The sequence below is a fragment of the Oncorhynchus gorbuscha genome, linkage group LG20, assembly GCF_021184085.1.
Source record: "Oncorhynchus gorbuscha isolate QuinsamMale2020 ecotype Even-year linkage group LG20, OgorEven_v1.0, whole genome shotgun sequence".
In the NCBI taxonomy this organism is placed as follows: Eukaryota; Metazoa; Chordata; class Actinopteri; order Salmoniformes; family Salmonidae; genus Oncorhynchus; species Oncorhynchus gorbuscha.
Genome location: NC_060192.1, coordinates 17108089 through 17130869, shown reverse-complemented (window position 1 = coordinate 17130869; position 22781 = coordinate 17108089). Strand labels below are relative to the sequence as shown.

At 42.6% G+C, this 22781-nt stretch overlaps 1 protein-coding gene across 1 annotated transcript in view; it reads right to left on the bottom strand.

Annotated features, from left to right (window-relative positions):
• LOC124006816 (zinc finger protein 618-like) overlaps positions 1-22781 on the bottom strand; it is a 44751-nt gene that overhangs the window by 13836 nt on the left and 8134 nt on the right. The window contains exons 2-4 of the mRNA XM_046316990.1: positions 21845-22103; positions 17547-17624; positions 17050-17094 (exon numbers count right to left, since the gene is read on the bottom strand). Of these exons, the coding sequence (XP_046172946.1) occupies positions 17050-17094; positions 17547-17624; positions 21845-22070 (349 nt within the window). The 5' untranslated portion in view covers positions 22071-22103. The remainder of the gene's footprint in view (positions 1-17049; positions 17095-17546; positions 17625-21844; positions 22104-22781) is intronic.

The window sequence follows — 22781 nt, the reverse complement described above, 5'->3', positions numbered from 1 at the left end:
AAGGTTGCTGGATCTAATCGCCGAGCTGACAAGGTAAAAATCTGTTGTTCTGCCCCTGAACAAGGCAGTTAACCCGGTAGGCCGTCATTGTAAATAAGAATTTGTTCTTAACTGACTTGTGTAGTTAAAAGGCTAAATGATTAGTTTTAAATATGGGTTAGAGAGAATGATCGACACTGAGCAAAAATATTAAATGCAACAATTTCAAAGATTTTTACTCAGTTACAGTTCATAAGGAAGTCAGTCAATTTAAATAAATTCATTAGGCCCTAATCTAGGGATTTCTCGACTGGGAATACAGATATGCTTCTGCTGGACAAAGGTACCTTAAAAAAAATAAGATAGGCGCGTGGATCAGAAAACCAGTTAGTATCTCGTGTGACCACCATTTGCCTCAAGCAGCATGACATCTCCTTCGCTTAAAGTTGACCGCGCTGTTGATTGTGGCCTGTGGAATGTGGAGTATCAGCCATTAACTGAAACACGCCATCATACACATAAATCCACAGCATCCCAAAAATGCTCAATGGATGACATGGCTGGTGAGTATGCAATCTTTGGTGACTTTAATATTTAATCTTTGATGACTAATATTCACATGGAAAAGTCCACAGACCCACTCCAAAAGGCTTTCGGAGCCATCATCGACTCAGTGGGTTTTGTCCAACAGGTCTCTGGACCCACTCACTGTCACAGTCATACTCTGGACCTAGTTTTGTCCCATGGAATAAATGTTGTGGATCTTAATGTTTTTCCTCATAATCCTGGACTGTCGGACCACCATTTTATTACGTTTGCAATTGCAACAAATAATCTGCTCAGACCCCAACCAAGGAACATCAAAAGTCGTGCTATAAATTCACAGACAACACAAATATTCCTTGATGTCGTCCTTCCAGACTCCCTCTGTCTACCAAAGGACGCCAGAGGACAACAATCAGTTAACCACCAAACAGAGGAACTCAATTTAACCTTGAGCTATACCCTAGAAACTAGCTCCCTGGTACACAGAAAATACCCGAGCTCTGAAGCAAGCTTCCAGAAAATTGGAACGGAAATGGCGCCACACCAAACTGGAAGTCTTCCGACTAGCTTGGAAAGACAGTACTGTGCAGTATCGAAGAGCCCTTACTGCTGCTCGATCATCCTATTTTTCCAACTTAATTGAGGAAAATAAGAACAATCCGAAATTGTTTTTTGATACTGTTGCAAAGCTAACTAAAAAGCAGCATTCCCCAAGAGAGGATGGCTTTCACTTCAGCAGTAATAAATTCATGAACTTCGAGGAAAAGATCATGATTATTAGAAAGCAAATTACGGACTCCTCTTTGTATCTGCGTATTCCTTCAAAGCTCAGTTGTCCTGAGTCTGCACAACTCTGCCAGGACCTAGGATGAAGAGAGACGCTCAAGTGTTTTAGTACTATATCTCTTGACACAATGGTGAAAATAATCATGGCCTCTAAACCTTCAAGCTGCATACTGGACCCTATTCCAACTAAACTAATGAAAGAGCTGCTTCCTGTGCTTGGCCCTCCTATGTTGAACATAATAAACGGCTTTCTATCCACCGGATGTGTACCAAACTCACTAAAAGTGGCAGTAATAAAGCCTCTCTTGAAAAAGCCAAACCGTGACCCAGAAAATATAAAAAACTATCGGCCTATATCGAATCTTCCATTCCTCTCAAATATTTTAGAAAAGGCTGTTGCGCAGCAACTCACTGCCTTCCTGAAGACAAACAATGTATACGAAATGCTTAAGTCTGGTTTTAGACCCCATCACAGCACTGAGACTGCACTTGTGAAGGTGGTAAAATGACCTTTTAATGGCATCAGACCGAGGCTCTGCATCTGTCCTCGTGCTCCTAGACCTTAGTGCTACTTTTGATACCATCGATCACCACATTCTTTTGGAGAGATTGGAAACCCAAATTGGTTTACACGGACAAGTTCTGGCCTGGTTTAGATCTTATCTGTCGGAAAGATATCAGTTTGTCTCTGTGAATGGTTTCTCCTCTGACAAATCAACTGTAAATTTCGGTGTTCCTCAAGGTTCCGTTTTAGGACCACTATTGTTTTCACTATATATTTTACCTCTTGGGGATATAATTCGAAAACATAATGTTAACTTTCACTGCTATGCAGATGACACACAGCTGTACATTTCAATGAAACATGGTGAAGCCGAAAATTGCCCTCGCTAGAAGCATGTGTTTCAGACATAAGGAAGTGGATGGCTGCAAACTTTTTACTTTTAAACCTTGGACAAAACAGAGATGCTTGTTCTAGGTCCCAAGAAACAATGAGATCTTCTGTTGAATCTGACAATCTTAATGGTTGCACAGTCGTCTCAAATAAAACTGAAGGACCTCGGCATTACTCTGGACCCTGATCTCTCTTTTGAAGAACATATCAAGACTGTTTCAAGGAAAGCTTTTTTCCATCTATGTAACATTGCAAAAATCAGAAACTTTCTGTCCAGAAATGATGCAGAAATATGTATCCATGCTTTTGTCACTTCTAGGTTAGACTACTGCAATGCTCTACTTTCCGGCTACCCGGATAAAGCACTAAATAAACTTCAGTTAGTGCTAAATGCGTCTGCTAGAATCCTGACTAGAACCAAACAATTTGATCATATTACTCCAGTGCTAGCCTCCCTACACTGGCTTCCTGTCAAGGCAAGGGCTGATTTCAAGGTTTTACTGCTAACCTACAAAGCATTACATGGTCTTGCTCCTACCCATCTCTCTGATTTGGTCCTGCCGTACATACCTACACGTACGCAACGGTCACAAGACGCAGGCCTCCTAATTGTCCCTAGATTTTCTAAGCAAACAGCTGGAGGCAGGGCTTTCTCCTATAGAGCTCCATTTTTAAGGAATGGTCTGCCTACCCATGTCAGAGACGCAAACTCGGTCTCAACCTTTAAGTCTTTACTGAAGACTCATCTCTTCAGTGGGTCATATGATTGAGTGTGGTCTGGCATAGGAGTGGGAAGGTGAACGGAAAGGCTCTGGAGCAACGAACCGCCCTTGCTGTCTCTGCCTGGCCGGTTCCCCTCTTTCCACTGGGATTCTCTGCCTCTAACCCTATTACAGGGGCTGAGTCACTGATGTGATCTTCCTGTCTGGGTTGCCCCCCCCCCCCCCCTTGGGTTGTGCCGTGGCGGAGATCTTTGTGGGCTATACTCAGCCTTGTAAGTTGGTGGTTGAAGATATCCCTCTAGTGGTGTGGGGGCTGTGCTTCGGCAAAGTGGGTGGGGTTATATCCTTCCTGTTTGGCCCTGTCCGGGGGTGTCATCGGATGGGGCCACAGTGTCTTCTGAACCCTCCTGTCTCAGCCTCCAGTATTTATGCTGCAGTAGTTTATGTGTCGGGGGGGCTAGGGTCAGTTTGTTATATCTGGAGTACTTCTCCTGTCCTATCTGGTGTCCTGTGTGAATTTAAGTATGGGGGCATGCTCGGTCCTCTTTTTCCTGTAGTCCACAATCATCTCCTTTGCCTTGACCACGTTGAGGGAGGTTGTTGTCCTGGCACCACACAGCCAGGTCTCTGACCTCCTCCCTATAGGCTGTGTCGTTGTTGTTTGTGATCAGGGCAACCACTGTTGTGTCATCGGCAAATTTAATGATGGTGTTGGAGTCATGCCTGGCCATGCAGTCATGAGTGAACAGGGAGTACAAGAGGGGGCAGAGCATGCACCCCCGAGGGGCCCACTTTGTTGAGGATCAGCATGGCGGATGTGTTGATACCTACCCTTACCAACTGGGGGCGGCCCATCAGGAATTCCAGGATGCAGTTGCAGAGGGACGTGTTTAGTCCCAGGGTCCTTAGCTTATTGATGAGCTTTGTGGGCACAATGGTGTTGAACTCTGAGCTGTAGTCAATGAATAGCATTTTCTCATAGGTGTTCCTTCTGTCTAGGTGGGAAAGGGCAGTGTGGAGTACAATAGAGATTGCATCATCTGTGGATCTGTTGGGGCGGTATGCAAATTGGAGTGGGTCTATGTTTTCTGGGATAATGGTGTTGATGTGAGCCACGGCCAGCCTTTCAAAGCACTTCATGGCTACAGACATGAGTGCTATGGATCGGTAGTCATTTAGGCAGATTACCTTAGTGTTCTTGGGCCCAGGGACTATGGTGGTCTGCTTGAAGCATGTTGGTATTACAGACTCGGACAGGGAGAGGTTGACAATGTCAGTGAAGACACTTGCCAGTTGGACAGCGCATGGTCGCAGTACATGGCCTGGTAATCCGTCTGGCCCTGCAGCCTTGTGAATGTTGACCTGTCTAAAGGTCTTACATCGGCTGCGGAGAGCGTGATCACACAGTCTTCCGGTACAGCTGGTGCTTTCATGCATGTTTCAGTGTTATTTGCCTCGAAGCGAGCACAGAAGTAGTTTAGCTCGTCTGGTAGGCTCGTGTCACTGGACAGGCACTGCCACATCCGACGAGCGTCAGAGCCAGTGTAGTAAGACTCAATCTTAGTCCTGTATTGACGCTTTGCTTGTTTGATGGTTGGCCTGTATCTCCACCCCACATAGCCTGGTTCCTCTCTGGGTGCGGATGCTGCCTGTAATCCATGGTTTCTGGTTGGGGTATGTACGTACGGTCACTGTGGGGACGACGTCGTTGATGCACTTATTGATGAAGCCAATGACGCCATTGGAGGAATCCCTGAACATATTCCAGTCTGTGCTAGCAAAACAGTCCTGTAGCGAGCATCTACTTCATCTGACCACTTTTATTGATCTAGTCACTGGTGCTTCCTGATTTAATTTTTGCTTGTAAGCACAATAGAATTATGGTCAGATTTGCCAAATGGGGGGCAAGGGAGAGCTTTGTATGCATCTCTGTGTGTAGAGTATAGGTGGTCCAGAGTTCTATTCCCTCTGGTTGCACATTTAACATGTTGATAGAAAAAGTCTGTAAAAGTGATTTAAGTTTCCCTGCATTAAAGTCCCCGGCTAGTAGGAGCGCCGCCTCTGGGTGAGCGGTTTTTTGTTTGCTTATGGCAGAATACAGCTCATTCAATGCTATGTTAGTACCAACCTCTGACTTAGGTGGTATGTAAACAGCTACGAAGAATACAGATGAGAACTCTCTCAGGAGGTAGCGTGGTCTGCAGCTTATCATGAGAAACTCAACCTCAGGCGAGCAATGGCTCGAGACTTCCTTAGATATCATGCACCAGCTGTTATTTACAAAAATGTATATTAATCATGTCGCTGTTCAGCCACGACTCTGTGAACCATAAGAGATTACAGTTTTTAATGTCCCGTTTGTAGGTTATACATGCTCGAAAGTTTGTCCATTTTATTATTGATTGATTGTACGTTGGCTAATAGGACCGATGGTAAAGGTAGATTACCCTCTCGGCAACGGATCTTTATAAGGCACCCGAAACGTTGTCCACGATACCTCCGTCTTTTCCTCCTGCGAATGACGGGGATGAGGGCCCTGTCTGGATTAAAGTTATACTGACAACCTTACCAACTAAAAGTTTTGAAATCGACTTTATTCATTTTCAAAGTGTCCTTTGACACTGCACATTCATGAGCGCAAGATTTCTGAGCAGAACTTCAAACCATGCCAGGACCAGCAGGAACACAAGCCCCGACATTAGGTCCACTTACTACATGAGATTCCATGGCTGCTCCATTATTCCACACACATGTTGTTCCACTTCATGATTGTGTCCCACTTGTTGTTGATTCTTCACAAAAAAATACAGTTTTATATCTTTATGTTTGAAGCCTGAAATGTGGCAAAAGGTCGCAAAGTTCAAGGGGGCCGAATACTTTCGCAAGGCACTGTACCTAAGCATTCAGACCCTTTGCTATGAGACTCGAAATTGAGCTCGGGAGCATTCTGTTTCCATCTTGAGATGATTCACCAACTTGGAGACCACCTGTGGTAAATTCAATTGATTTCACCTGATTTGGTAAGACACACACACACACACACACACACACACACACAGTCAAAAGTTTGGAGTCACTAAGAAATGTCCTTGTTTTTAAATGAAAAGCACATTTTGTTGTTCATTAAAATATCATCAACAGTGAAGACCCGACTCCAGGATGCTGGCCTTCTAGGCAGAGTTGCAAATAAAAATAAAAATCTCAGACTGGCCAATAAAAAGAAACTATTAAGATTGTGTTCTTTTGTCTATCTTAATAGTTTCTTTTTATTGGCCAGTCTGAGATTTTTCTTTTTAACTCTGCCTAGAAGGCCAGCATCCTGGAGTCGCTTATGGCCGTATACTGTTGACGTTGAGACTGGTGTTTGGAGTGTACTATTTACTGTAGCTGCCAGTTGAGGACTTGTGAGGCGTCGGTTTCTCAAACTAGACACTAATGTACTTGTCCCCTTGCCTCCCACTCTTTCTATTCTGGTTAGAGCCAGTTTGCGCTGTTCTGTGAAGGGAGTAGTACACAGCGTTGTGAGATCTTCAGTTTCTTGGCAATTTCTCGCATGGAATAGCCTTCATTTGTCAGAACAAGAATAGACTGACAAGCTTTGTTTCTGGTCATTTTGAGCCTGTAATCAAACCCACAAATGCTGATGCTCCAGATACTCAACTAGTCTAAAGAAGGCCAGTTTCATTGCTTCTTTAAATCAGAACAGTTTCCAGCTGTGCTAACAATTGCAAAAAGGTTTTCTAATGATCAATTAGCCTTTTAAAATGATACATTTGGATTAGCTAACGCAACGTGCCATTGGATCTCAGGAGTGATGGTTGCTGATAAATGGGCCTCTGTATGCCCATGTAGATATTCCATTTAGGAGTTTCCAGCTACAATAGTCATTTACAACAACATTAACAATGTCTACACTGTATTTCGGATCAATGATATTTTTTGTATTTTTTAAATACAAAAATGACAAAAAATGAGATTCTCTTTCAACAACAACATTTCTAAGTGACCCCAAACTTTAGAACGGTAATGTCTTTTTGTCTTTTTTTTCTCTTCTGCGTTTTGGGTAGCGCCGGCTAACGCAAAATCTGTCGTGTTAGGTGACGTTGCAGTATTTTGGGGGTACATGCTATCAGATAATAGCTTCTCATGCTCTTGCCGAAAAGCATTTTACAAATCTGACTTGGTGGATAGATTCACAACAAGTGTAGCTTTAATTCACTACCTTGAATGTGTATTTTAATGAAAGTTTGAGTTTTATCAAAAACTATAGGTGGCGCTCTGAAATTCCACTGAGTGATGTTCCTGCATGGGAACTGTATTCTGCGACATCCTTAAGAAGTTAAGAATAATTCTTATTTACAATGAAGACCTACACCCGCCAAACCCGGACGACGCTGGGCCAATTGTGTGCCACCCTATGGGACTCCCAACAACGGCAGGTTGTGATACAGCTTGGATTTGAAACAGGGTGTCTGTAGTGATGCCTCAAGCACTGAGATGCAGTGCCTTAAACCACTGCGCCACTCTGGAGCAAATATGGTCCCACAGTTAACAGTGCATATCAGAGCAAAAACCAAGCAATGACTTCGAAGGAATTGTTTGTAGAGCTCCAAAACAGCATTGTGTCGAGGCACAGACACGTGGAAGGGTATCAAAACCTTTCTGCAGCATTGAAGGTCCAAGAACACAGTGACCTCCATAATTCTTAAAAACCGAAGAAGTTTGGAACTACCAAGACTCATCGTAGAGCTGGCGGCCCGGTCAAACTGAGCAAATGGGGGAGAAGGGTCTGAATACTTATGTAAATATGCTATCATTTTTTATTTTTTTATACATTTGTAAACATTTCTAAAAACCTGTTGGTTTTTAATACATTTTAGAATAAGGCTGTAACATAACAAAATGTGAGAAAAAGAAATGAAGGGATCTGAATACTTTCCTAATGCACTGTTTCGCTGAGCCTTTCTCTTCACCTGGCACCCACCAAATGCTGCACTATGCCCCCCTCCCCCACATTTACAACACAACCTTCACATCGCTCCCCTCCACACCCTTTCTTTCCTTTACATTGAGCAGCTACATGTCCCATTCTTTGGCATTTAAAAACACCTCAATGGGGATGGGGCAAAATCTCTGACATTGAAACTAAGGAATCCTATCTGTACTCTCCCAGGCTTAACCTTCTCAAACCTCAGCAGCACTGATAGGTCAAAGTGAAAGCCTTCTGTCCTACTGATCAACCTTTTGGCCTCAATCACTCTTCCTCCTTTTACATTTCCTTTAATATAGTCTATGGACATAGATATTGGGACCCCCATAGATATTGGGATCCTCTCAATCTAGCATAACCACCGGGGACATAACTTTTCATCTTCTTCCCATTAAGCTTTTCTGTTGATAGAACTTTCTCTTGCCGAGCCTGGCTACCACAAAATATTAACAAAATCTACCATTTCCAATGAACTCATTTCACTTCACCTACAGCATTAGTTAGTTGGATAGGGTGCGAGGCCCTGTGGTCTCATCAAACACGATCACCACTTTCCATTCCAACACATCATTACTCTTGCTTCCTACCTTCCTCTTTATGCTTTCTTTATTAGATGGTCCACTGCTTTCTGTATTATGATCTCTTCTTCTTATGTTCTTGACCCTCATCTTTCCGCTTCATACCATCAGAACTGACACCCAAATTGTTCGCATTCCAGCACAGCTGTTGCTTCACCATCTTTTCTCAATTTTGTCAGCACTACTCACCGGCATTTCCGACTCCTCCTAGACTCGTCTCTCTGGCCCTCTGCAACATTTTCCATTTGGAGACACAATTTATCTTACCATTCCTAAAAATCTGTGTGCCAGTTATGATTTTTATATACACATTTTCGTGGAACAGTTTAATTTATAATAAAAGTCTTTGTATCTCAAAATCATTATCATGTGCTTGTAAAAAAAAATCTGAAAGTAACTTCAATTGCATTGCCAACTATGTAGAAATAGCCCACATAAAGCCAACAAATAAACATCTCAGCCTGCAGGTAGAAAATATCCTGTTAAAAATAAATATACCATAAATCACATTGGCTATGAATGGTCTGTCTGCAAGGAACTTGAAACATTGTATCAACTGAAGCTTGAGCTAGCAAACTTGCAACATTGTATAAAATAAGTGTCCCGGACAGACATACTGTAGCTGTATGCTATTTGCGCAAGGGATAAGTAGTAATCAGGTAGGCCTATTTTATGACGTTTCCACCGGATCAGAGCATGACATTTTGTCCCCCTTTCACACAGAGTGGTTATAGCTGGAAAGATTTTTCAAATAGGCTACGTTGAGGAACTAGTTAGGATAAGAGGGAAAGATGTAAAAAACAGACATAAGTTTAACATTATTAACAGAAATGACCATAACCAAACAAACACTGTAGACTAGAAACAGAAATTAACAGTAAATGTACTACTGATGATACTGGTGTGCCATCCCCACAATGGATTAGTCCACTGAAAGACAGGCGTGAATCAGACTGGCGTCTCGTGCCATAATATATATTTTTGACTGCTCGACTAAAAACAAATCTTTAGTCGAGTTTCTCCCATTCTACTCTGCAGATCCTCTCAAGCTCTGTCAGGTAGGATGCGGAGCGTCGCTGCACAGCTAAACTCAGAAAAAAAAGAAACGTTGTCTCACTGTCAACAGAGTTTATTTTCAGCAAACTTAACATGTGTAAATATTTGTATGATCATAGCAAGATTCAACAACAGACATAAACTGAACAAGTTCCACAACCATGTGACTAACAGAAATGGAATAATGTGTCCCTGAATAAAGGGGGAGGAAGGGTGTCAAAATCAAAAGTAACAGTCAGCATCGAGTGTGGCCACCAGCTGCATTAGGTACTGCAGTGCATCTCCTCCTCATGGACTGCACCAGATTTGCCAGTTCTTGCTGTGAGATGTTACCCCACTCTTCCACCAAGGCACCTGCAAGTTCCCGGACATCTCTGAGGGGAATGGCCCTAGCCTTCACGCTCCGATCCAGCATTGTCACACTGGAGAGTCATGTCAGAATGAGCCTGCAGGAAGTGTACCACATGAGGGAGGAGGATGTCTTCCCTGTAACGCACAGCGTTGAGATTGCCTGCAATGACAACAAGCTCAGTCCGATGATGCTGTGACACACCGCCCCAGACCATGACGGACCCTCCACCTCCAAATTGATCCCGCTCCAGAGTACAGGCCTTGGTGTAGCGCTCATTCCTTCGACGATAAACGCAAATCCGAACATCACCCCTGGTGAGACAAAACCACGACTCATCAGTGAAGAGCACTTTTTGCCAGTCCTGTCTAGTCCAGCGACGGTGGGTTGGTGCCCATAGACGATGTTGCCGCTGATGTAAGGCAGGTCCTCACCAGACAACAGGCCTACAAGCCCTCAGTCCAGTCCAGCCTCTCTCAGACCATTGCGGACAGTCTGAGCACTGATGGAGGGATTGTGCGTTCCTGGTGTAACTCGGGCAGTTGTTGCCATCCTGTACCTGTCCAGCAGGTGTGATGTTCGGATGTACCGATCTTGTGCAGGTGTTGTTACACGTGGTCTGCCACTGCGCGGACGATCAGCTGTCCGTCCCGTCTCCCTGTAGCGCAGTCTTAGGTGTCTCACAGTAAGGATATTGCAATTAATAGCCCTGGCCACATCTGCAGTCCACATGCCTCCTTGCAGCATGCCTAAGGCACGTTCACGCAGATGAGCAGGGAGCCTGGGTGTTTTTCAGAGTCAGTAGAAAGGCCTCTTTAGTAGAGGTCGACTGATTACGATTTTTTTTTAACGCCGATACCGATTATTGGAGGACCAAAAAAGCCGGAACCGATTTTAAAATCGGGGAATTATTTATTTATTTGTAATAATGACAATTACATCAATACCGAATGAACACTTATTTTAACCTAATATAGTACATCAATAAAATCAATTTAGCCTCATTTAAATGATGACATGTTCAATTTGGTTTAAATAATGCAAAAACAAAGTGTTGGAGAAAGTAAAAGTGCAATATGTGCTATGTAAGAAAGCTAACGTTTCAGTTCCTTGCTCAGAACATGAGAACATATGAAAGCTGGTGGTTCCTTTAAACATGAGTCTTTAATATTCCCAGGTAAGAAGTTTTAGGTTGTAGTTATTAAAGGAATTATAGGACTATTTCCCTCTATGCCATTTGTATTTCATTAACCTTTGACTATTGGATGTTCCTTATAGGCACTTTAGTATTGCCAGTGTAACAGTATAGCTTCCGTCCCTCTCCTTGCTCCTCCCTGGGCTCGAACCAGCAACACAACGACAACAGCCACCATCGAAGCAGCGTTACCCATGCAGAGCAATGGGAACAACTACTAGAAGGCTCAGAGTGAGTGACGTTTGACACGCTATTAGCTTGGGCTAAGTAGCTAGCCATTTCACTTTGGTTACACCAGCCTCATCTCGGGAGTTGATAGGCTTGAAGTCATAAACAGCGCAATGTGTGACGCACAATGAAGAGCTGCTGGCAAAATGCACGAAAGTGCTGTTTGAATGAATGTTTACACGCCTGCTTCTGCCTACCACCACTCAGTCAGATACTTAGATGTTGTATGTTCAGTCAGATTATATGCAACGCCGGACACGCTAGATAATATCATCAACCATGTGTAGTTAACTACTGATTATGATTGCTAGTTTTTTTATAAGATACGTTTAATGCTAGCTAGCAACTTACCTTGGCTTACTGCATTCGCGTAACAGGCAGTCTCCTTGTGGAGTGCAACGAGAGAGGCAGGTCATTATTGCGTTGTACTAGTTGGTTGCAAGATTGGACTATAAGGTTGCAAGATTGAGTCCCTTGGGCTGACAAGGTGAAAATCTGTTGTTCTGCCCCTGAACGAGGCAGTTGACCCAAGACCCATTGTCTTGGCTGTGTGCTTAGGGTCGTTGTCCAGCTGGAAGGTGAACCTTCACCCCAGTCTGAGGTCCTGAGTGCTCTGGAGGTCCTGAGTGCTCTGTTTTCATCAAGGATCTCTGTACTTTGCTCCGTTCATCTTTCCCTCGATCCTGACAAGTCTCCCAGTCCCTGACCTGAAAATCATCCCCACAGCATGATGCTGCCACTGCCATGCTTCACTGTAGGGATGGTGCCAGGTTTCTCCAGACGTGATGCTTGGTATTCAGGCCAAAGATTTCAATCTTGGTTTTATCAGACCAAAGAATCTTGATTCTCAGAGTCCGTTAGGGGCCTTTTGGCAAAGTCCAAGCAGGTTGTTATGTGCCTTTTACATGGCCACTTTACCATAAGGTCCTTCTGTAGCTCAGTTGGTAGAGCATGGCGCTTGTAACGCCAGGGTAGTGGGTTCGATCCCCGGGACCACCCATACGTAGAATGTATGCACACATGACTAAGTCGCTTTGGATAAAAGTGTCTGCTAAATGGCATATATTATAAAGGCTTGATTGGTGGAGTGCTGGAGAGAAGGTTGTCCTTCTGGAAGTTTCTCCCATCTCCAGAGCAACCCTAGAGCTCTGTTGGGTTCTTGTTCACCTCCTTGACCAAGGCCCTTTCCCCCAGATCGCACAGGCAAAACTGAGCAGTAAGCTATTTTTTTTTAGATATTTTACCATTTACGTCATTTAGCAGATGCTCTTATCCAGAGCGACTTACAAATATTTAACTAGGTAAGTCAGTAAAGAACAAATTCTTATTTTCAATGACGGACTAGGAACAGTGGGTTAACTAACTGTTAACTAACCAACTGCCTGTTCAGGGGCAGAACGACAGATTTGTACCTTGTCAGCTCGGGGATTTGAACTTGCAACCTTCCGGTTACTAGTCCAACGCTCTAACCACTAGGCTACCCTGCCGCCCCAGCTATAGGAAGAGTCTTGGTGTTTCCAAACTTCTTCCATTTAAGAATGATGGAGGCCACTGTGTTCTTGGGGACCGTCAATGCTGCAGAAATCCTGTCTCTGAATTGTTCCTTCGACCTCATGGCTTGGTTTTTGCTCTGACGTACATTATATAGACAAGTGTGTGCCTTTCCAAATCATGTCCGATCAATAGAATTTACCACAGGTGGACTCCAAATTTGTAGAAACATCAAAAGGATGATCAATGGAAACAGGATGCACCGGAGCTCAATTTCGAGTCTCATAGCAAAGGTTTTGAATACTTATGTAAATAAGGTATTTGTTTTTTAATACACCTGCAGCAATATCTAAATACCTGTTTTCACTTTGTCGTTATGGGGTATTGTGTGTAGATTGATGAGGACATATACAGTGAGGGGAAAAAGTACTTGATCCCCTGCTGATTTTGTACATTTGCCCACTGACAAAGAAATGATCCGTCTATAATTTTAATGGTAGGTTTATTTGAACAGTGGGAGACAGAATAACAACAAAAAATATCCAGAAAAACACATGTCAAGAATGTTATAAATTGATTTGCATTTTAATCAGGGAAATAAGTATTTGACCCCTCTGCAAAACATGACTTAGTACTTGGTGGCAAAACCCTTGTTGGCAATCAGAGGTCAGACATTTCTTGTAGTTGGCCACCAGGTTTGCACACATCTCAGGAGGGATTTTGTCCCACTCCTCTTTGCAGATTTTCTCCAAGTCATAAGGTTGAGGCTGACGTTTGGCAACTCGAACCTTCAGCTCCCTCCACAGATTTTCTATGGGATTAAGGTCTGGAGACTAGCTAGGCCACTCCAGGACCTTAATGTGCTTCTTCTTGAGCTGCTCCTTTGTTGCCTTGGCCGTGTGTTTTGGTTCATTGTCATGCTGGAATACCCATCCACGACCCATGTTCAATGCCCTGGCTGAGGGAAGGAGGTTCTCACCCAAGATTTGACAGTACATGGCCCTGTCCATCGTCCCTTTGATGCGGTGAACTTGTCCTATCCCCTTAGCAGAAAAACACCCCCAAAGCATAATGTTTCCACCTCCATGTTTGACAGTGGGGGATGGTGTTCTTGGGGTCATAGACAGCATTCCTCCTCCTCCAAACACGGTGAGTTGATGCCAAAGAACTCAATTTTGGTCTCATCTGACCACAACACTTTCACCCAGTTGTCCTCTGAATCATTCAGAAGTTCATTGGCAAACTTCAGACGGGCATGTATATGTGCTTTCTTGAGCAGGGGACCTTGCGGGCGCTACATGATTTCAGTCCTTCACGGCATAGTGTGTTACCAATTGTTTTCTTGGTGACTATGGTCCCAGCTGCCTTGAAATCATTGACAAGATAGTCCCGTGTAGTTCTGGGCTGATTCCTCACTGTTCTCATGATCATTGCAACTCCACGAGGTGAGATCTTGCATGGAGCACCAGGCCAAGCGAGATTGACAGTTCTTTTGTGTTTCTTCCTGTTGTCACCTTCTCACCAAGCTGCTTGGTGGTCTTGTACACAGCCTTGTGTTGGTCTACCATCTTGTCCCTGACATCCTTTGAGAGCTCTTTGGTCTTGGCCATGGTGGAGAGTTTGGAATCTTATTGATTGATTGCTTCTGTGGACAGGTGTCTTTTATACAGGTAACAAACTGAGATTAGGAGCACTCCCTTTAAGAATGTGCTCCTAATCTCAGCTAGTTACCTGTATAAAAGACACCTGGGAGCCAGAAATCTTTCTGATTGAGAGGGGGTCAAATATGTTTTCCCCCCCTCACTGTGTATACAGTCAGGCAAAAAAGTATTTAGTCAGCCACCAATTGTGCAAGTTCTCCCACTTAAAAAAGATGAGAGGCCTGTAATTTAATCATAGGTACACTTCAACTATGATGAAATTACAAGCCTCTCATCTTTTTAAGTGGGAGAACTTGCACAATTGGTGGCTGACTAAATACTTTTTTGCCACACTGTATACAGTTTGCAAATTATGGTGGAAAATAAGTATTTGGTCACCTACAAACAAGCAAGATTTCTGGCTCTCACAGACCTGTAACTTCTTCTTTAAGAGGCTCCTCTGTCCTCCACTCGTTACCTGTATTAATGGCACCTGTTTGAACTTGTTATCAGTATAAAACACACCTGTCCACAACCTCAAAAAGTCACACTCCAAACTCCACTATGGCCAAGACCAAAGAGCTGTCAAAGGACACCAGAAAGAAAATTGTAGACCTGCACCAGACTGGGAAGACTGAATCTGCAATAGGTAATCAGCTTGGTTTGAAGAAATCAACTGTGGGAGCAATTATTAGGAAATGGCAGACACACAAGACCACTGATAATCTCCCTCGATCTGGGGCTCCACGCAAGATCTCACCCCGTGGGGTCAAAGAACGGTGAGCAAAAATCCCAGAACCACACGGGGGGACCTAGTGAATGACCTGCAGAGAGCTGGGACCAAAGTAACAAAGCCTACCATCAGTAACACACTACGCCGCCAGGGACTCCTGCAGTGCCAGACATGTCCCCCTGCTTAAGCCAGTACATCTCCAGGCCCGTCTGAAGTTTGCTAGAGAGCATTTGGATGATCCAGAAGAAGATTGGGAGAATGTCATATGGTCAGATGAAACCAAAATATAACTTTTTGGTACAAACTCAACTCGTCGTGTTTGGAGGACAAAGAATGCTGAGCTGCATCCAAAGAACACCATACCTACTGTGAAGCATGGGGGTGGAAACATCATGCTTTGGGGCTGTTTTTCTGCAAAGGGACCAGGACGACTGATCCGTGTAAAGGAAAGAATGAATGGGGCTATGTATCGTGAGATTGAGTGAAAAGCTCCTTCCATCAGCAAGGGCATTGAAGATGAAACGTGGCTGGGTCTTTCAGCATGACAATGATCCCAAACACACTGCCCGGGCAACAAAGGAATGGCTTCGTAAGAAGCATTTCAAGATCCTGGAGTGGCCTAGCCAGTCTCCAGATCTCAACCCCATAGAAAATCTTTGGAGGGAGTTGAAAGTCCTTGTTGCCCAGCAACAGCCCCAAAACATCACTGCTCTAGAGGAGATCTGCATGGAGGAATGGGCCAAAATAACAGCAACAATGTGTGAAAACCTTGTGGAGACTCACGTAAAACGTTTGACCTCTGTTATATACCCTTTGTTGGCAATGACAAAGTATTGAGATAAACTTTTGTTATTGACCAAATACTTATGTTCCACCATAATTTCAAAATAAATTCATTAAAAATCCTACAATGTGATTTTCTGATTTTTTTTTCTCATCGTCTGTCATAGTTGAAGTGTACCTATGATGAAAATGTCAGGCCTCATCTTTTTAAGTGGGAGAACTTGCACAATTGGTGGCTGACTCAATACTTTTTTGCCCCACTTGTATATAGATATATATTTGAACCATTTTAGAATAAGGCTGTAACATAACAAAATGTGGAAATAGTCAAGGGATCTGAATACTTTCTGAATGCAGCGTATTAATGTTTGTTTTTTCCCCCTTTTTCTTCCAAGTTTGTGTAGATCAACAACAAAATATTCATGGGGGGGAAGGGGTCTACACTGACATATGGTATGGTTTAAGATGTTCAAACTATGAATTATTTAGCTATTTGATTATGAATTTTAGGACCCCTTTAGGCATGACATATATATTTATTAAAATATTTAATTTGGCCTTTACTACTATAGCCCAAAGAAACAAACACTACCTTCACACTTCCATAAAACATTTTTAAATCGGTAGCGGTTACATTCAGATGAGTCCCGTGACACATTTTGGTAGACAAAAATAAGCAAAAAGGAGAACGCCATAGTGTTCGTGAAAGTCTCATATGTCGGTCAAACTGTTCAGAAGCTACAGACGTTTTCGTGAGAAGACCGATTTTCTGGATGTCTTTCCAATGCAAAACAACAGATATCTAGTTTAAAATGACAGATTTTTTTACGTGGATTTTTGCATTGTTACTTACACACACAGTGTCGTCAATCGCCTCTAGGGCGTTAAATCCCTTTTAATCCCACTTTGTAACAACAGAATGTAGAAGAATTCACCGGGTGTGAACACTTTCTGAAGGCACTGTAGATGTGCGCCTGTGTATACATGTGCACACCGGTGAGTCGGTGTGTATGCTCATGCGTGAGCGCGTGCTTGTTTGTGCATGTGAATGCGTGTGCATACACATCCGTTTACTCACTGTTGGGAGCTGGTGGTGCACCCTCCCCTGGCATGCTATCGGACTCTGTGGGGGGAAAGACAGAGACATATTCATAAGAGATCTGCTGTTGGCGTGGCGCCTACGCTTATAACAACAGCTCGACTCACTCGGATCTCAGACAACACTTGGCATCGCTCACATTAAAAATTATGGTTGTCAGGAAGGAGGGGGGTACTTCTAAAGTATTAGCGGATGAATGCAGCTGACAAGTTAATGATAAGAAATGAGCCCCAAACATAACATTACGCCACAAATCCAATTTTAGGTCCCCAAAATTGGATTCATGTGACTTTCGGATCGGGGCTTGCATTATCATGCCATATATATATATTTAGCAGGGGGGGGGGGGTTTATCAAAAATTGGGTGCTATTAAATCATGTCTGTAGTGACTTGAGTTGATTATTTTAATCTTATCAAACATTTCCAATGTCATCACACAAAGAAGCCTTAGTGTTTCAGGGCAGGTCTTCCTTACCTCTGTGGGCACGGACGTGCGTCTGAAAGCAGTTGTAGTACTTATATTTCTTCCCGCATATCCCACAAACATAGGAGCCTGTGTGACAGAGGAAAAGCAATACAGAGATGGTTGAAAATGCTACAATAGTTGAGTGCATTGATACCATTGGTCTGATGGCAGAGTCAGGATACAGGCTGGTGGTGTAATGGTGTGGGGAATATTTTCCTGACACACATTAGGTCTATTGAAACCAATTGAGCAGCATATCAATGCCCAAAGAATACAAGCTGTTCTGGAGGTAAGGGGGGGGGGGGGGGGGGTCCAACCCAGTACTAGATTTCTGTACCTAATAAACGTAGATCTCTGTGTGTAACAACATCGTACCTAAACACTCTCTGTGATTTTCCAGACACAGATTAAGCCTGGTCCTAGACTTAAAATTATTTTCAATGGAGAGTCGCCATTGAGTTTCCTTTTTAGTCCAGGACTAGACTTATTTTGTGTCCGGGAAACCTCCCCCTCGGGGACCTAAGTAAATATTTTACTTAGTCGAGACTGAAATACATTTCCCATCTAGTTTCACAGACATTTCCCATCTTGTTTCACAGACAATAAATTATCTGTTAAAAACAGATATTAGATGAGAATTGACAAACCACATTTTCTTCTAAAATAGGGACAGATAATTCATTGCTCAGTAAATAGATGGTGCCTTCAGAAAGTATTCATACCCCTCGACTCTACAGCCCGAATTCAAAATTGCTTAAATATATGTTTTTCTCCTCACCCATCTACACACAATACCCCATAATGACAAATTGAAATGTTTAGACATTTGTGTGTCTATATAAAGGTCCCATAGTTGACAGTGCATGTCAGAGCAGAAACTATACCATGAATTTCAAGGAACTGTCCGTAGAGCTCCAAGAAAGAATTGTGATGCGGTATGTATCTGGGGAAGGGTCTAAAACCATTTATAGAGTGTTGAAAGTTCTCAAGAGCACAGAGGTCTCCATCATTGGGGAAAAAAATATTGAACTACCCAGCCTAGAGCTGGCCATCCAACCAAACCGAGCAACCGGATAAGAAGGTCCTTGGTCAGGGAGGTGACCAAGAACCCAATGATCACTCTGTCAGAAATACAGAGTTCCTTGGCTGAGATGGGAGAACCCTGCCAGAAGGACAAGTCTCTACAGCACTTCACCAATCTGGGCTTTATGGGAGAGTGGCCACTCCAGAGAAAAAGGCACATGACGGCACTCATGGAGTTTGCAAAAAGGCACGAGAAAGACAGTGCATAAGGCAAAAGATTATGTGGTCTGATGAGACAAAAATATAACCATTTGGCCTGAATGCAAAACACTATGTTTGGAGAAACCAGGCACAGCCCATCCCCCGTTTAACAGCAGTGGTGGAAAAAGTACCCAATTGTCATACTCAAGTAAAGGTAAAGATACCTTAATAGGCAATTACTCAAGTAAAAGTCAAAGTCACCAAGTAAAATACTAGAGTAAAAGTCTACTATACCTAAGAATCAAAAATACATGTAATTGCTCAAATACACTATCAGTCAAAAGATTGGACACACCTACTGTACTCATTCAAGTTTTAAAAAAAAATATTTTCTACATTGTAGAATAATAGTGAAGACATCAACACATATGGAATCATGTAGTAACCAAAAAGTTTTAAAATATATTTTGATTTATTTGACATTCTTCAAAGTAGCCACCCTTTGCCTTGTTGACAGCTCTGCACTCTTGGCATTCTCTCAACCAGCTTCATGAGGTAGTCACCTGGAATGCATTTCAATTAACAGGTGTGCCTTATTAAATGTTAATGTGTGAAATGCATTTTCTTTTTAATGCGTTCTTGAGCCAATCAGTTGTGTTGTGACAAGGTAGGGATGGTATACAGAATACAGCCCTATGTGGTAAAAAGACCAAGTCCATATTATGGCAAAAACAGCTCAAATAAGTAAAGAGAAATTACAGTAATCAATACTTTAAGACATGAAGGTCAGTCAATACAGAAAATGTCAAGAACTTTGAAAGTTTCTTGAAGTGCAGTCGATAAACAATCAAGCGCTATAATGAAACTGACTCTTAAAGACCGCCACAGCAAAGGAAGACCCTTCTGTAGAGGATAAGTTAGAGTTAACTGCATCCAATATTGCAGCCCAAATAAATGCTTCAGAGTTCATGTAACAGAACATCAAGTGTTCAGAGGAGACTGCATGAATCAGTTATTCATAGTCTAATTGCTGCAAAGAAACCACTACTAAAGGATACCAATAAGAAGAAAAGACTTGCTTGGGCCAAGAAACATGAACAATGAACATTAGACCAGTGGAAATCTGTCCTTTGCAAGTCCAAATTTGAGATTTTTTGTTCCAACCGCCCTGTCTTTGTGAAAAGTGGAGTAGGTGAACGGATGATATCTGCATGTGTGGTTCCCACCATTAAGCATGGAGGTGGTGGTGTGATCGTGCTTAGCTGGCAACATTGTCAGTGATTTATTTAGAATTCAAGGCACACTTAACCAGCATGGCTACCACAGCATTCTGCAGCGATACACCATCCCATCTGGTTTGAGCTTAGTGGGGCTATCATTTGTTTTTTAACCAGACAATGAACCAAAACAACTCCAGGCTGTTTAAGAGCTATTTGACCAAGAAGGAGAGTGATGGAATGCTGCATCAGATGACCTGGCCTCCACAATCACCCGACCTCTACCCAATTGAGATGGTTTGGGATGAGTTGGACCACAGAGTGAAGGAAAAGCAGCCAACAAGTGCTGAGCATATGTGGGAACTCCTTCATGACTGTTGGAAAAGCATTCCTCATGAAGCTGAATGCCAAGAGTGTGCAAAGCTGTCATCAAGGCAAAGGGTGGCTACTTTGAAGAATCTAAAATATATTTTGATTTGTTGAACACTTTTTTGGTTACTAAATGATTCCATGTGTTATTTCATAGTTTTGATGTCTTCACTATTATTCTACATTGTATAAAATAATAAAAAATTAATTAAAACCCTTGAATGAATAGGTGTCCAAACTTTTGACTGGTACTGTATACTTAAGTATTAAAATGTATAAATAAAGTTAAAATTCCTTATATTAAGCAAACAAGACATCACCATGTGTTTTATTTATGGATAGCCAGGGACACACTCAGACATCATTTACAAACAAAGCATGTGTGTTTAGTGAGTCAGCCAGATCACAGGCAGTAGAGATGACCAGGGATGTTCTCTTGATAAGTGTGTGAATTGAACCATTTTCATGTCACAAAGTGTTTGGCTGTCAGGAAAAATGTAAGGAGTAAAAAGTACATTATTTTCTTTAGGAATGTAGTAATATATAGTAAAGTAAATGTTGTCAAAATTAGTAAAGGTCAGATACCCCAAAAAACTACTTAAGAGGACTTTAAAGTAATTTCGCGTAGATATTTTATAACACTGGTGGTGGCATCATCATGCTATGTGGATGCTTTTCAATGGCAGGGACTGGGAGACTGGTAAGGATATAGGGAGCAATCTATTGAGCCAAATACAGACAAAACCTTTGAGACCCTGCTTCAGAGTGCAAACACCCTTAGAATGGGGCGAAGATTTACATTCCAACAAGCATACAGCCAAAGCAACGCTGGAATGGCTTCAGAACAAGAATGTGGAAGTCCTCGAGTGGCCCAGACAAAGACCAGACTTTAATTCCGTGGAAAGACTTGAAGATTGCTGTTCACCGCCGTTCTCCATCTAATTTAAGAGCTTGAGAAAATCTGCGAGGAAGAATAATCCCCAAATCCAGATGTGCAAAGCTGTAATCGTCACCATAGGTGCTTCTACAAAGTATTGACTCAGGGGTGTAAATACTTTGAAATACAGAAATGACCTTTTTCAATACATTTGCAAAAAACCAGACATTTTAAACATGTATTCGCTGTCATTATGGAGTAATGTGTGAAGATGTAAAAAAAAAAAAAATATATATATATATATAATATCCAAAAAGTATCCATTTTGAATTCAGGCTATAACAACAAAATGTGGAATAAGTCAAAGGGTATGAATACTGTACATTCCATCTGAGATAGCTCATGTAGAAGAGTGCAGATGTAGAGGGAGAAGGTAAAATGACAGGAACATGTGTTGAAAGGCGGTCCTCTTTCCTACAGTCTGGGTTTGTTAGTTTTGGGTCAGCCCTTTTACATCATGGTTTAAAATGTGAAAACTAATTTTGCATCACAGAGGGTGATGCAAAATGATTCTGCACATTGTGTGTGGAGTGGAAGGTGATGTGTTTAAGGGGTCATACCCTGGGTCTGGTCATTGCGAGACTTTCCTCCTCCACCGAGGACCACGCAGATCTCGGCAGGCACATCTTTCCCATTACTGGTCCCTTGCGTGCCAGGCTCCTTCTTTATTGTGACCGGGACAGCGAGGGTGGTGGTCGTCGGGGTAGCGGTGGGGCCATCTGGGACTCCATCCCCAGTGTCAACCTGCTCCTGCGCAGGATTGGTAGGCACCTCCTGAGCACTCATGACTCCTACTACTCAGGGCCAGCGTTCCTAGGGCTGTGTGTGTGTGTGTGTGTGTGTGTGTGTGTGTGAATATGTGTGTGTGTGTGTGTGTGTGTGAATGTGTGAGAGAAACAGACAGCCAGGAAAGAGGAGAAACAAACAATACAGATTTACTAAATCGACCTCGCCAAAAACAGCTGCTTTTCTTTGAAACAGGTGCAGTTCAAATACAACATGAAGGGACAACATCAAGGCAACCGAGCACTGAAAAAACTATTTTTAGACAGCTCTAAGGCAAGGCACTTGACACTCAGTAACACCCACAAACTGGGATTTCCATATGCCTGACCAACATACATCTGAGAGAGAGCTGTAGTCTGGTGTACCAATAACAGAAAGGGACATTTTATGGTTCTCAAAAATTGTCTCCATATGGACATTATTGTTATTGAGATGAAAATGTCTATTCTAACCAAGAGGGATACCAAATCTGGTATCTATAAAAATAAAAAAAAGTTTAAAAAAATAATAATAAATAAATAAAAATAGGTGACTCGTGACAATGTAGTTTGCCAAAAATAGCAGGGGAATAGATGGGAGATATGCATGATCATAATGTATAATTAGCCCTACAGCACAGTGCTTCATTGTGTATGGGTGACCTATGATGACAATACATCCATAGTGCCCAGGTGCTCCAATTTCAGAAACATCCAAATGACCCAGCCTTCT